This window comes from Anomaloglossus baeobatrachus, chromosome 2 (genome assembly GCF_048569485.1).
Source record: "Anomaloglossus baeobatrachus isolate aAnoBae1 chromosome 2, aAnoBae1.hap1, whole genome shotgun sequence".
NCBI classification, from domain to species: domain Eukaryota; kingdom Metazoa; phylum Chordata; class Amphibia; order Anura; family Aromobatidae; genus Anomaloglossus; species Anomaloglossus baeobatrachus.
Genome location: NC_134354.1, coordinates 229,126,494 through 229,140,705, shown reverse-complemented (window position 1 = coordinate 229,140,705; position 14,212 = coordinate 229,126,494). Strand labels below are relative to the sequence as shown.

Genomic DNA, 14,212 nt, shown 5'->3' with positions numbered 1-14,212 from the left:
GGGGACATTGGTTTCAGTCAATACCATAAGTAACGTACTCCACCGCAATGGTCTCCGTTCCAGACGAGCCCGTAAGGTACCTTTACTTTCAAAGCGTGATGGCAAGGCTCGTCTACAGTTTGCTCATGATCACTTGGAGGCTTCTGAGACAGACTGGTTCAAGGTTCTCTGGTCTGATGAGACCAAGATCGAGATCTTTGGTGCCAACTACACACGTGATGTTTGGAGACTGGATGGCACTGCATACGACCCAAAGAATACCATCCCTACAGTCAAGCATAGTGGTGGCAGCATCATGCTGTGGGGCTGTTTCTCAGCCAAGGGGCCTGGCCATCTGGTCCGCATCCATGAAAAGATGGATAGCACGGCCTACCTGGAGATTTTGGCCAAGAACCTGTGCTCCTCCATCAAGGATCTTAAGATGGGTCGTCATTTCATCTTCCAACAAGACAACGACCCAAAGCACACAGCCAAGAGAACCAAGGCCTGGTTCAAGAGGGAAAAAATCAAGGTGTTGCAGTGGCCTAGTCAGTCTCCTGACCTTAACCTAATTGAAAACTTGTGGAAGGAGCTCAAGATTAAAGTCCACATGAGACACCCAAAGAACCTAGATAACTTGGAGAAGATCTGCATGGAGGAGTGGGCCAAGATAACTTCAGAAACCTGTGCCGGCCTGATCAGGTCTTATAAAAGACGATTATTAGCTGTAATTGCAAACAAGGGTTATTCCACAAAATATTAAACCTAGGGGTTGAATAATAATTGACCCACACTTTTATGTTGAAAATTTATTAAAATTTAACTGAGCAACATAACTTGTTGGTTTGTAAGATTTATGCATCTGTTAATAAATCCTGCTCTTGTTTGAAGTTTGCAGGCTCTAACTTATTTGCATCTTATTAAACCTGCTAAATCTGGAGGGGGTTGAATACTACTTGTAGGCGCTGTAGATACTATCTATCATAGGTATATGATAGATAGATAGATAGATAGATAGATAGAATCATAGATAGATAGATACATGGATAGCTAGATAGAAGATAGATAGACAGATAGATGGATAGATAATAGATAGAAGATAGATACATGGATAGATGAATTGATAGATAGAAGATAGAGGGATAGATAGATACATGGATAGATAGATAGATACATGGATAGATAGCTAGATGGCAGACAGATAGATGGATAGATAATAGATAGAAGATAGATACATGGATAGATGAATTGATAGATAGAAGATAGAGGGATAGATAGATAGATAGATATATAGATAGATAGATACATGGATAGATGAATTGATAGATAGAAGATAGAGGGATAGATAGATAGATAGATACATGGATAGATATATAGATAGATAGATACATGGATAGATAGCTAGATGGCAGACAGATAGATAATGATTATGCATTATGGATAACTAGTTAGTAAATAAGCAGCATCCATCCACTTATTGCTCGGCCTTTTCCAGCTTTTCATTACATAGTGATGGCGATGTGTGTGTCTCGGCGTCTGCACGTTGTTTCATTTCTGATTTCTGTTTAGTAGGAACGTCACTCGCACGGAACCTTTTAGCCGTGCTCGGTGAAGTAGTGGGGACAACAATCTGTACTGTACAGACTCGGAGGCCCCCGGACTGACTTCGGTAGTTGCCTGTTTTTGGGCCTTTTAGTTGAGCTGCCCCTGCTTTTGCCTTATTGAAGTCTTACGTTAACGTTCGCAGGCGGTTTACAGCAGCCCCCTGTTTTGTTATTATCCGTCGTGACTGACGTTCAGGAGGCGTCGGCCCCGTTTTAGGGGCGGCGGAGAAGCTTCGGAAGTTTAGGTGAAAACCGGAGCCATGAATTTGGAGTTACTGGGTGAGCGCAACAATGGGAGAGCAAAGGAGCGGGATGTATGAAAGATGGACGGGACATGGCGACCCTGCAGCTGACTGCCCGCGGTGTGGTCACTCAGCAGCCGGCCAGTGCCGGGTCATCGCACAGCTCAGAATGGGTTTCTTTTTGGCACTTTAGTGTTAATCGCTTTTTGTAAGTAGGTGACAGAATGGTGCATGCAGAGAGCAGCCGAGGCAGGAGCGGCTGTAATCGCGATCAGAGAGGCACTGCACTACTAGGGAGTGTAGCCTGTGCCATCACTTCATGGTTGGGGACTCTGTACGGCGAGGGGGGGGGGGGGCATCTGTCTCCTGTGCAGTGAGGGGGGGGGGGCATCTGTCTCCTGTGCAGTGAGGGGGGGGGGCGGCATCTGTCTCCTGTGCAGTGAGGGGGGGGGGGCGGCATCTGTCTCCTGTGCAGTGAGGTGGGGGGGATCTGTCTCCTGCGCAGTGAGGTAGGGGGGGGATCTGTCTCCTGCGCAGTGAGGTGGGGGGGATCTGTCTCCTGCGCAGTGAGGTGGGGGGGATCTGTCTCCTGCGCAGTGAGGTAGGGGGGGGGTCTGTCTCCTGCGCAGTGAGGTGGGGGGGTGGGGGATCTGTCTCCTGCGCAGTGAGGTGGGGAGGGGGATCTGTCTCCTGCGCAGTGAGGTGGGGAGGGGGATCTGTCTCCTGCGCAGTGAGGTGGGGAGGGGGATCTGTCTCCTGCGCAGTGAGGTGGGGGGGGATCTGTCTCCTGCGCAGTGAGGTGGGGGGGAATCTGTCTCCTGCGCAGTGAGGTGGGGGGGGATCTGTCTCCTGCGCAGTGAGGTAGGGGGGGGGATCTGTCTCCTGCGCAGTGAGGTAGGGGGGGGGATCTGTCTCCTGCGCAGTGAGGTAGGGGGGGGGGATCTGTCTCCTGCGCAGTGAGGTGGGGGGGGGGATCTGTCTCCTGCGCAGTGAGGTGGGGGGGGGGATCTGTCTCCTGCGCAGTGAGGTGGGGGGGGGGATCTGTCTCCTGCGCAGTGAGGTGGGGGGGGGGGATCTGTCTCCTGCGCAGTGAGGTGGGGGGGGGGGATCTGTCTCCTGCGCAGTGAGGTGGGGGGGGGGGGATCTGTCTCCTGCGCAGTGAGGTGGGGGGGGGATCTGTCTCCTGCGCAGTGAGGTGGGGGGGGATCTGTCTCCTGCGCAGTGAGGTGGGGGGGATCTGTCTCCTGCGCAGTGAGGTGGGGGGGGGGGATCTGTCTCCTGCGCAGTGAGGTGGGGGGGGATCTGTCTCCTGCGCAGTGAGGTGGGGGGGGAGCTGTCTCCTGCGCAGTGAGGTGGGGGGGGAGCTGTCTCCTGCGCAGTGAGGTGGGGGGGGATCTGTCTCCTGCGCAGTGAGGTGGGGGGGGATCTGTCTCCTGCGCAGTGAGGTGGGGGGGATCTGTCTCCTGTGCAGTGAGGTGGGGGGGGATCTGTCTCCTGCGCAGTGAGGTGGGGGGGAGCTGGCTCCTGCGCAGTGAGGTGGGGGGGAGCTGTCTCCTGCGCAGTGAGGTGGGGGGGGAGCTGTCTCCTGCGCAGTGAGGTGGGGGGGGAGCTGTCTCCTGCACAGTGAGGTGGGGAGGGGGATCTGTCTCATGCGCAGTGAGGTGGGGGGGATCTGTCTCCTGCGCAGTGAGGTGGGGGGGGGGGGGATCTGTCTCCTGCGCAGTGAGGTGGGGGGGGGGGATCTGTCCTCTGCGCAGTGAGGGGCTGTTGTCACCTTTTGAGGATATTTATTTTCTTTCCTTACAGAAATATAGTTTTGGGTATTTTTGTCATTGATTTTCAGAGCACGGCCCCGTTATTGCTGCTGTGAGCGGAGAGGTGCTCAGAATTCCCATACAAATGAAGGGGAAGTACAGCAGCGCAAGTCAGGTCCCCACTTGGGAAACATACAGGTCCCATTGGGTGAATCCGCATCTTCCATACATTCATTGTATCATCTTCTTCATGATGATAATCCAGTGATTTTCAGTGACTCATTATATCACACATGTATTGCTGAACACCTGCAGCTTTTGGTTGCAGGATTTCTGTGAATCAGTTATTGTTAATCCTGGGTATAAGAAGAGTGTTACATGTAAATGTTCTTTAAAGGGAATCTGTCAGCAGGTTTTAGCTATATAAGCTATATGAGCTGAAGACAGCATGCTGCAAAGGGTAAAACATTAGAGTTCAGGGCTGACTGTCTTGTCAAGGGCTGATCTGTTGTTTATTTGCTATGTTTGTTTATGCAGCACGACCTTTATCATTGCTGGGGCTACAGTGTCACACACACACACACACACACACACACACACACACACACACACACACACACACACACACACACACACACACACACACACACACACACACGGCAGTCCGTCACACCTCCTCCTCCTCTGATTGACATTTCACTGTCAATTTACAATCTATGGAGAGCCTGGTGTTAGCGAGACAGCGCTCTCAGCTCTGCTACATGGCTAAAACTAAACATTCTGGTTGTCAGAATGGTTATACCCAGTAGACTAAGTGATAAATTGTTAGATTCAGGATCTCTTTGCCTACATTATGCTGCTCACAGATGAGGTAGTAAAAATCTGCTGACAGATTCCCGTTTACAGTAGTACTCTGAATTGAAAAAAAAGAAAATGTCATTTTAAATAAATATCTTTTAATTAGCAAATCACACCTGCGTTATTACACTGACAGAAACCTTAAATGGTAGTAGGGCAGGTTCTTGTGAGCGTGTGCAGTAGGAAACATCAACCACTCCATTCTTGTGTAGGAATATGCATTACCACCCAACTATCCGTGATCCAGTGGGACAGTTCACAATTTAGGGAATTGTGCTGTGAGGTCAGGGTTATGTCCCGACTGAATTGCTACTGTGCGAGTGGGGGGCCGTGGTGGTGTCATATTGCAAGAGATGGGGCGATATATTGTGGGGTATCATGCTGGGAGTCTCTGAAGATCTACTGTGCGGGCATCATACTGTATGTGTTTGTGGGAGGGATTTACTGTAGGGGCAGAATTGTGTGTGAGGATGCTCTGGTAAGAGGCTGCTCACACTTCTGTCCATCCGGTCTATATTATCTGTAACTGAACTGAGGTAAGAAGAGGCTGCTCACACTGCTGCCCACCATGTATTTCTGATTTAATACTAGAGATATCAGGGATGGTTACCTCTAGAAGTAAGAAGAGGCTGCTCACACTGCTGACCACCATGTATTTCTGATCTAATACTAGAGATATCAGGGGTGGTTACCTCTAGAGGTAAGAGGCTGCTCACACTGCTGACCACCATGTATTTCTGATCTAATACTAGAGATATCAGGGGTGGTTACCTCTAGAGGTAAGAAGAGGCTGCTCACACTGCTGTCCATATTATTTTCGAATGCTGATTTTCTGTTTTGACTTGAAGATGATCTCCCAGTCACAGCAGTGGAGTTTCCTACTATACATTCTCACAAGCCTCTATCTTATGAATATTATAGGTCAGGTTTCTGTCAGTGTAACAAGTCTTCAGCCATTTTAATGCTATACTTATTACCTTTCTAGTCAAAACGTGTGCTTTTTCTAATTAAAGGTCCTTAGAAATTTATCATGACATTTTCATTTTTTTTTCTAAATTAAGTGTTCTTTGAGAACCCCTTCAAGCCATGGCTCTTCAGTGCTGCCCCTCTGTCGCTGCTTTCATTCTTTGTTGACAAGTTGCAGGGGGATGTCACGATTAGAGAGTGACCACTGCAGCCAATCACAGTGATTTACTAGCGATCACTTATTGTAGTTGTGTTGTCACCGATGCAGCTGGTCATCAAGGACTGGGGGCAGCGGTAGGGTGAGTACGGCTCATTTTTATCCTATTTTATTGAAGCCTTTTTTTTCCAGACATCTGTAGAACATGTGGTTTAACCACTTCATGACTGGCCAATTTTGTGCTTTTTTTTTTTTCCCGCTATTCTTCCGAGAGACGTAACTTTTTTATTTTTCAGTCAATATGATCATGTGAGGGCTCGTGTTTTGTGTAACGAACTGTACTTTTAAATAAAACCATATAGTCTACTGGAAAGCAGCAAAAAAAAATTCCAATTGCAAAAAAAGTGCGATTGCACTATTGTTTTTGAGATATTTTATTCACGGTGTTCACTATATGGTAAAACTGATGTGTGGGTGTGATGCCTGAGGTCGGTGCGAGTTTGTAGACCCCAAACATGAATAGGTTTACTTTTATCTTCACATCCTGACAGCGCCATTTAAGGAGTTAACAAGTACGGGTGGATAGTGATTCCACTTGTACCTGCCAGGCACACATGTCATTTGTACAAATTAGCTGACATGTGCGCGCATCCTCGCCTGCAGCCCACAGCAGCAGGTGGGGATTAACACTATGACCCCAATATATTTTATTAGAATGATGTCGTCTTTCTTACCTGTCATCAGCCTATAGTCGCCTTTCCCTCACCTCCTAGAGCTTTCTCTGCTTATGCTCTCTGTAATTTAGTAGATAGTAGTGGGCGGCTGCAGAGTATCTCTCCTTTTGTGACACTGCGTGCTGCTAGAAGGGAGGGAGGCATTAAGTAATCTTAAAGTCTGTGATAATCTTGGCATTTTTTTTTTCTCCCTCTAGAATCCTTTGGTCAAAATTACCCAGAGGTAAGTGCATCTTGTGCTCTGTCAGCAGTTAGTATACACAATGTACTGTACACTAGTGTGAGGGGTTTCCAGGCATGTAGCATTGCTCACCTGTCCTTTGTCCAGTAGGGGTCTGACACCTGTCACCTCCACCATTCAGCTGTTATTCCCTCCAGAGGCAGACGGATGAGAAAACTGAGCAGCAATGTGTAGCGTCTATTGGCGAGAATAGCGGCTCAGCTCCTGTTGTCTTACATAGGAGCTGATCTGCAGTACCTGGTCGCGGCCTCTATACCTTGAGGGGAGCAGTGCTGTCCTGGGTGATAACAGCGGATTGGGTGCTGTGGGCACTGATCTGATGATTGATGAGGAGCTTTCCAGAAGACGGGTCATCAATATTACATGTCTGGGCAGCCACTTTATTTCTATCTTTATGCATATTATGATTGCTTTGTGTCAACCTTTACTGATCTGTTCAATCTTCTAGTTTTTGTTCTTAAATGGACAGTCCTGGAATTTTTGCTGAAATGCCTATTAACATAGTAAAACATAAAAATGTGAAGCATACTGACCTTACCAGACCCTAGTGCACCTTTTCCAGTGCTGCCTGAGTTCCCCACTTGTTTTCATTCTTCTTCCCGCCTGCATGCATTTGACTGCTGCAGCCAATCACTGCTGTGATTGGCTACAGCGGTCACATGTCTCTATGGTTGGAACAGAACTTGTTACAGCCATATAGTTTGGAGAGAAAAATTCAGGGGTCGACAAACTCTGCTACCAATTTTTTTGAGAATATAACCATGGCTTTTGGACATCTTTGGATGCCTACAATGACTTCCACGGGCCATGCAGTAATTGTGCTTTTGTGTTGCAGGAAGCAGATGGCACATTGGATTGTATCAGCATGGCCCTGACCTGTACGTTTAACAGGTGGGGGACGCTGCTTGCTGTGGGCTGCAACGACGGACGTATTGTCATCTGGGACTTTCTAACAAGGGGCATTGCTAAGATTTTAAGCGCACATATTCATCCAGTGTGCTCGCTTTGGTGAGTGTGTCTTTTTTATGAAAGGTCGTAATATATGATGGATAATATGTGATTGTTGTCTCTCGGGTTATTTTCCTGTCTGTAAAGACTAGGCGTGCAGCAGAGAAGTCCTGCCTCATGTTACTTCAGAATGATAGCGTCTGTTGTATGTATTAAAATAAGAACAACAAATATACAGTGTGTCCACCCATATCCTGTCCACCGCCATTAACTTGAGAACGGCGGCAGCTATAGGCATAGACGTGGTGTCTAGGTATAGTAAAGTAGCCATGCGCTACGCAATGAAACCACCTATAGCGCCACCTGGTGGAAAACAACGGAGTTAGCATGTTTATCTCGAAAACGGAACGAGATCGAGGAAAAAAAGTGAATTAAAAAATTGTAGGGCATCACCAATTCAATACGAATCGACACCTTGCATACAGAAATGCTATGATATGACACCCCTGACCCCCCAAAACATTGAATGCTGGTCACACATATGGCGCTCATGTAACTTTGATGCTCAAAGTGGCCACCGTCATCTGCAATTCACATCTGGACTCTGGACAGCATACTGTATCTTGCTGCACGTTGTGCAATATGGTAGCTGACACGTTTGCACAAGCATCTGTGATACGTCGTCGTAGGTCCTGCAATGTTGGTGGAGGGGTCGCATACACCTGCTGTTTGATGTGACCTCACAGAAAGAAGTCCAATGGGGTCAGGTCAGGTGAGCGTGGAGGCCACTCCATGCAGCCACCATACCCAATGACTTGTAGGAAGGTCTCCATGAGGTATCGCTTCACGTCCGCAGCCTTGTGAGTTTTACACGTTCTAATCATAGCATTTCTGTATGCAATGTGTGGATTCGTATTGAATAGCTGATGCCCTACAACTTAGTAATTCACTTTTTTTTTTCAATCTCGTTCCATTTTTGAGATAAAAATGCTAATTCCGTTGTTTTCCACCAGGTGGCGCAATAGGTGGTTTCATTGCGTAACGTATGGCTACTTTTACTATACCTCGCTGATTATAGTATCCCTGGGTCATCACCATGACGACCCCAAGTTACTGAGCTATGTAGAGCCTCACACACCATGCTGTATGCATGGTATGTGAGGCGAAGTGCTGCGATATAATCCCCTGTAGTGATAAAGCATTGCAGCGGATTACAGAAATGCAGAAAACAAACACAGAAACAACTGACACGCTGCTTGTTTTTTTTTTTCAGCAGCAAAATCTGCAAGGAAAAAAGAAGCAGCGTGTGCACAGCAAGTCAGGATTCTCATAGACTTTGCTGGGATGCTTTCTCCTTGCTTTTATGGATTAAGATAAGCAAGGAAAAACACAAAAAAGTGCAAAAAAACCCCACACATAATAAATAATAATGCTATCATTACTATTATTATTTAATGCTAAGTCTTAGCCTTGTTGCCGGGCAGCTGGGATCCCGAACTGTTTAATAAATATTTACATGGCCTTTGTACACCATTAGTCTCCGTAAAAATAAATGGGACTTAGAGGAACTTATGGGAGTATGTTCATACTGACTTTCTACGTTCCAGCTGGAGCAGAGATGGGCATAAGCTTGTGAGTGCTTCAACGGATAACATCGTATCCTTGTGGGACGTCCTCTCTGGAGACTGCGACCAACGGTTTAGATTTCCTTCTCCTATCCTGAAGGTCCAGTTCCACCCCCGGGATCAGTAAGTAACACACTTTTCTTTAAAAGGACATATATTGTTAATTTTTCCATTGAGGGTTATGTATAGGCAATATTGTCAACTTTTATTTAGCAGTGTTTGTGTGTGTTTGCTGGTCATCTCTTATATCCTTTGGACACAAAGCAATTTTTGTCACGTATGCAAATCTTTGGGCAGACCTTGACAAATTCGGTGTGGGTTGTACTATGGATTAACCACGTATTCCCCCTCTGTTAAAGTGGGAAAATATTAGTCACATCTCATCCAATCTTCTTGTAACGTAATCTTTTCTGCATTGTACCTGTGCAAAAACCACAGACCATTCTTGACATGTGAGCCCAGCATTATAAGAGCGTATATGCACAATATAACAAACATGCTTTCTTTGTAGCATTCTATCCTTTGAATAGATTTGTTCCAAACACGATTGATACGTTTTAATCTAAAGCATGTTTCACATTTGTGAAAAAAATGATACTTTTTAATGAGTGTGCTGGATCTGATATTCTTCAGTGATTGGTCCATGTTATCTGTTTTTATCATACACAAAAAATATAAATTCTGGAGGTATCACAATCTTTTTCTAGAAACCAGTGAAAAATATACAGCACATGGTGGCAGCACGATTGGCATCCTGGTTATTTTTCTTGCACATGTGTATGTGGATCCATTTATTTGAATGGGCAAGATTAATGCAATAATCTGGCCAAAAAAGCAAGTCAGAAGAAAAAATACATACTGAATAGCCCCATAGAATATAATATGTCTGTGTGCAGTGAAAAAACGGATTCTAAGTGAAGTAGAAATTTAGTCACCGCTGGTGTCTGCTGTATGTACAGCTGACACCCACCGGTAATGGAGCCAATCCGCTTCAGATAGTGTGCCATCTTTGTTTACATTTATGATGCAGGGCATTAAGTAACTGGCCCCATGGTCACTTTTGTGCTTGTTTTTGTCTTGTAGCAATACAGGATAGATAACCCACGTTACTATGAACAACTAGGGCTTTATGCTTTGAAGGATGTGCTCTGCAGCATCCATGCTTAATATCTGACAGGAAGATGAATTTCAGGAACGTCTCCATCATATTAGACTTGTAATTGGAAGAGATTAGATAGTGTTATTCTCAAAAGCCTCATTGGGGGACACAGGACCATGGGTGTTATGCTGCCTATCCATAGGAGGACACTAAGTAGATGCAAAAGCACAGCTCCTCTTCTGCAGTATACACCCCCTGGCCGGGCCAGGCACGCTCAGTTTTAGCTTAGTGTCTGTAGGGGGTACATCTTCCAAGGTTTTTGTTATTTTTTTGAGGGCGACGGTTTCCTTTTGGGACCGATCTCCCAATACTATCAACGGGCGGGAACGCGGAGATCTGCCTCCACGTACCCCCTCCTGCGACGCTGGATCCTGGGCTGCATCTGGCTGGACGACGGGTCCCACAGACACCGATTTTCCAGAGCCCAGGGCAGAAGCACAATTCCTCAGCCCCTCTTTGCAGGCTCTGAGTTGAACATTGCACTGTGTGACTGGATACAGCAGGCTGACTCTGCTATTCCCACTGCCTGGCCTGAAGCAGTGTTTAAGGTGAGATCCCCCCTGACTGGTTTCCCAGACAAAGGGAGAAAAGACGGTGCAGAAAGTCCCTTGCTGATTGCAAGGAGGAGAGCCCCAGGGATCCTGAACATACAGTGTTAATTCTTTCCCTAGCTGCGTGCTGGCTGGAGGAGGGGGGAAGTCCCTCGCTGTTTGCAGAGAATCTGCACAGATAATTTACCGGTGGCGGGGGGGAAGGGCCCAGAGCTCAGGAACTCACACTGTTTATTTGCTGCAGCTACTGCTCTGATTGCAGAAAGCTGGCAGAGATTATCCCTCGGTGACAAGCTGTGTGCTGACTGGAGGGAGATGTCACAGAAGCTCCCTTCCCACCATTTTTTTTTTGCTACTGACAGCACAGAAGTCCCCCCCCCCCCTTCCCCCCTCCCCGGAAAGCGTGCGAAGATCTCCACACAGAGGTAACAGCTCAAATCGGAGCTTACTCCTTCCTGAGGACTCAGGGCCATCGGCTGATTCTGGTGAGGTACTTGCTTCACTTGTAGCTCTGCTGACCATTGCTCCCCCTCCTGGCATACTCCTATTAGGAACATGCAGAATTCTAAGGGGACTAAGAGCGCTAAGGCTCACATAGTCTACTATTCAGCCTGCACTGCCTGCCACGCTGAGCTACCACGTAAACACACACCTTCTCTCTGTGGTTCCTGTGCCCCTATAGCCCCCCAAGACCCCCCCCCCCCCGCCACTACCGCCGCAACCGTCAGCCCAGAGCCTAGGGCTCCCAGCCCACCGGAATGGGCACAGTTTCTGTCCCAATCCATAGAAAAACTGTCACAGAACCTGGTTCTGGCTATACAGTGTCGTCCTCCACACCCTTCTGGGTCCCTGGACGGAACGCAGCCTGAGGATACCCCTATGGAGGATCCTTCTGAGGTAATCCGGGCACATGCTTCACCTGTTGCAGGGATCAGGAAAAGAGCACACGGCTGGGTGTCTCCAGCACTCTCTCATGGCCCCCATGACTCTCCCTCGGGAGCACACAGGGCAGGCTCTCCCACACGCTCCACGGTTTCTGAAGAGCTGGAGGAGGGAGAATGCTGTTTGTACCAGGAGGATTCCTTGGTTTCATCCTCCCCAGATGATCAAACTGCAATAGACTCCCTTATAGCAGCAGTCAACCAAACACTGGATGTGGAGGATCCCCCATCCACTACCACTGACCATGTGGTCTCCTTTAAGAGGGCAAGGAAACCCCAAAAGGTTTTCGCTGATAACCCAGAGTTTCAGGATATCCTCACAAAGCAAAGGGAGAAGCCTGACAGGCGCTTCGGTAACCGAAAACTCATGGAGTCCCGGTACCCTTTTGCCTCACCTGCCCCCAAGGGCTGGGTCGATTCGACCTCCCCCCCCCCCGGTCTCCCGCCTTGCCACAAAGATGCTCCTGTCTTTACCTGATGGTTCCTCCATCAAGGACCCGACACAGACAGGTGGAGCACCTCGCCCGCTCTGCTTTTTGAGGCTGCGGGTTCCTCCCTCTCGCCCTCCTTTGCCTCTGTGTGGGTCGCAAAGGCGATCTCGGTCTGGGCAGAATCCCTTAACACTTCGCTTGAGGTATCCCGGTTCCCTCATACCTTCCCAGAGGTAACAGCTCAAAATTGCCGCTGCGGAGGAGTACCTCATGCAGGCCTCCATGGACGCTGCTACCTGCGCAGCGTTTGCCGCCTCAAATACCATAGCCATCCGTAGCGCTCTCTGGCCCTGACAATGGCGAGCGGACTCTGCCTCCAAGAAGTCTCTCACGGGCCTTCCCTTTTTTTCCAGACCGATTGTTTGGCGGACGTCTGGACAAGCTCATTTCTGACGCCACGGGAGGAAAGAGTACCTCCTTTCCCCAGCTGAAGTCAAGGACGACCTTCACCAGACGTCCACAGTCCTCGTTCCGCTCCTTCGGAACTCATTGGTTGGTCAACATCCCGTGCTGTCCCCGCCGCCAGCCGCGGACTACGCAGGGACCGACCTTCTCAGCTCTCCCCGAAACCCACTTCGTCATGGCAGCCTAGACCGAAACAGTCCAGGACTAAGGAGACTCGTCCACAACGTTTTCTACTCATGACTCCTTCGGCGCCCCGGAAGACACACTCATTGTAGGAGGTCGACTGCGGCTCTTTTCAACAAATCTGGGCTGCCGCCTCAGACGACAAATGGGTGCGAGACCTTGTGTCTTCCGGTTACCAGGACCCGACCCCCGAGTCGGTTCTTTCTCTCAAACCCCCCAAAGACTCGAAAACGACGCAAAGCTTTATTCTCAGCAATCCACTCGCTCCAAACAGCAGGAGTTATAATACCTGTCCCGGACGACGTGAAGTTCAGGGGTTTTTATTCCAACCTCTTTGTGGTCCCCAAAAAGGATGGGTCAGTTCGACCCATCCTGGACCTCAAACACCTGAGAAAACATGTGCATGTACGGAGATTCCGAATGGAGTCCCTAAGGTCCATTATTGCATCCATGGTTGAAGGGGAATTCCTCGTCTTAGACATCAAGGACGCGTACCTGCACATATCCATCGCCCCACATCACCAAAAGTTCCTCCGCTTCGCAGTTCAGGACTCCCACTTTCAATTCGTAGCTCTACCCTTCGGCCTTGCCACCGCACCAAGGGTCTTCACCAAAGTCATGGCGGCCGCCATGAGCGTTCTTCATGCCAGGGGAATAGTCGTTCTCCCTTACTTGGACGACGACCTCATCAAGGACTCCTCCTCCCGCGACTGCTCAACCAGCGTACAGATCACTGTGGACACCCTATCCCGCTTAGGGTGGCTAGTGAATCTAGACAAATCATCCCCGATCCCATCACGATACTTCACCTTCCTGGGCATGTCCCTGGACACCCATCGGGGCTTGATTTATCTCCCCCTGGACAAGGCGATCGCTCTTCAACGAGCGGTACGCTGCCTTCTACGTCCTCCGTCTTGCTCCTATCGATTCAGCCTGAAAGGTGCTCGGCAGGATGGTGGCGGCTATGGAAGCAGTAGCCTTTGCTCAACTGCACCTCCGCCCACTGCAGCTAGCCCTTCTAGCGGCCTGGGACAAGAGCCCCTTCTCCCCGGACAGACATCTTCACCTGTCGCCTTCAGTCAGGTACGCACTCCGCTGGTGGCTTCGGTCCTCATCCCTATCAAAGGGGAGATCTTTTCTCCCAGCGAACTGGCTGGTCCTGACCACGGACGCCAGCCTCCTAGGCTGGGGAGCAATGTACCGGCACCACACTGCTCAAGGACGTTGGACGCCCCAGGAGTCTTCCCTACCCATAAACATCCTGGAAATCTGCGCGATCTTCCTCGCGCTCAGGGCATTCTGCCCTATGTTAGCAGGTCATCAGATTCGAGTCCAATCAGACAATGCGACAGCTGTAGCCTACATCAATCGCCA

General features: G+C 48.8%; 1 protein-coding gene across 3 annotated transcripts in view; it reads left to right on the top strand.

The window, feature by feature from the left end:
- Nucleotides 1-14,212, top strand: part of RBBP5 (RB binding protein 5, histone lysine methyltransferase complex subunit) — a 161,626-nt gene that overhangs the window by 21,048 nt on the left and 126,366 nt on the right. For 2 of the 3 annotated variants that reach the window (XM_075335683.1, XM_075335681.1), the window contains exons 3-5: nucleotides 6,492-6,517; nucleotides 7,371-7,543; nucleotides 9,091-9,231. In XM_075335683.1, coding sequence (XP_075191798.1) covers nucleotides 6,492-6,517; nucleotides 7,371-7,543; nucleotides 9,091-9,231 — 340 coding nt within the window. Of the gene's footprint in view, nucleotides 1-1,677; nucleotides 1,863-6,491; nucleotides 6,518-7,370; nucleotides 7,544-9,090; nucleotides 9,232-14,212 lie in introns of those variants that run through there. The other variant, XM_075335682.1, reaches the window with a different exon arrangement.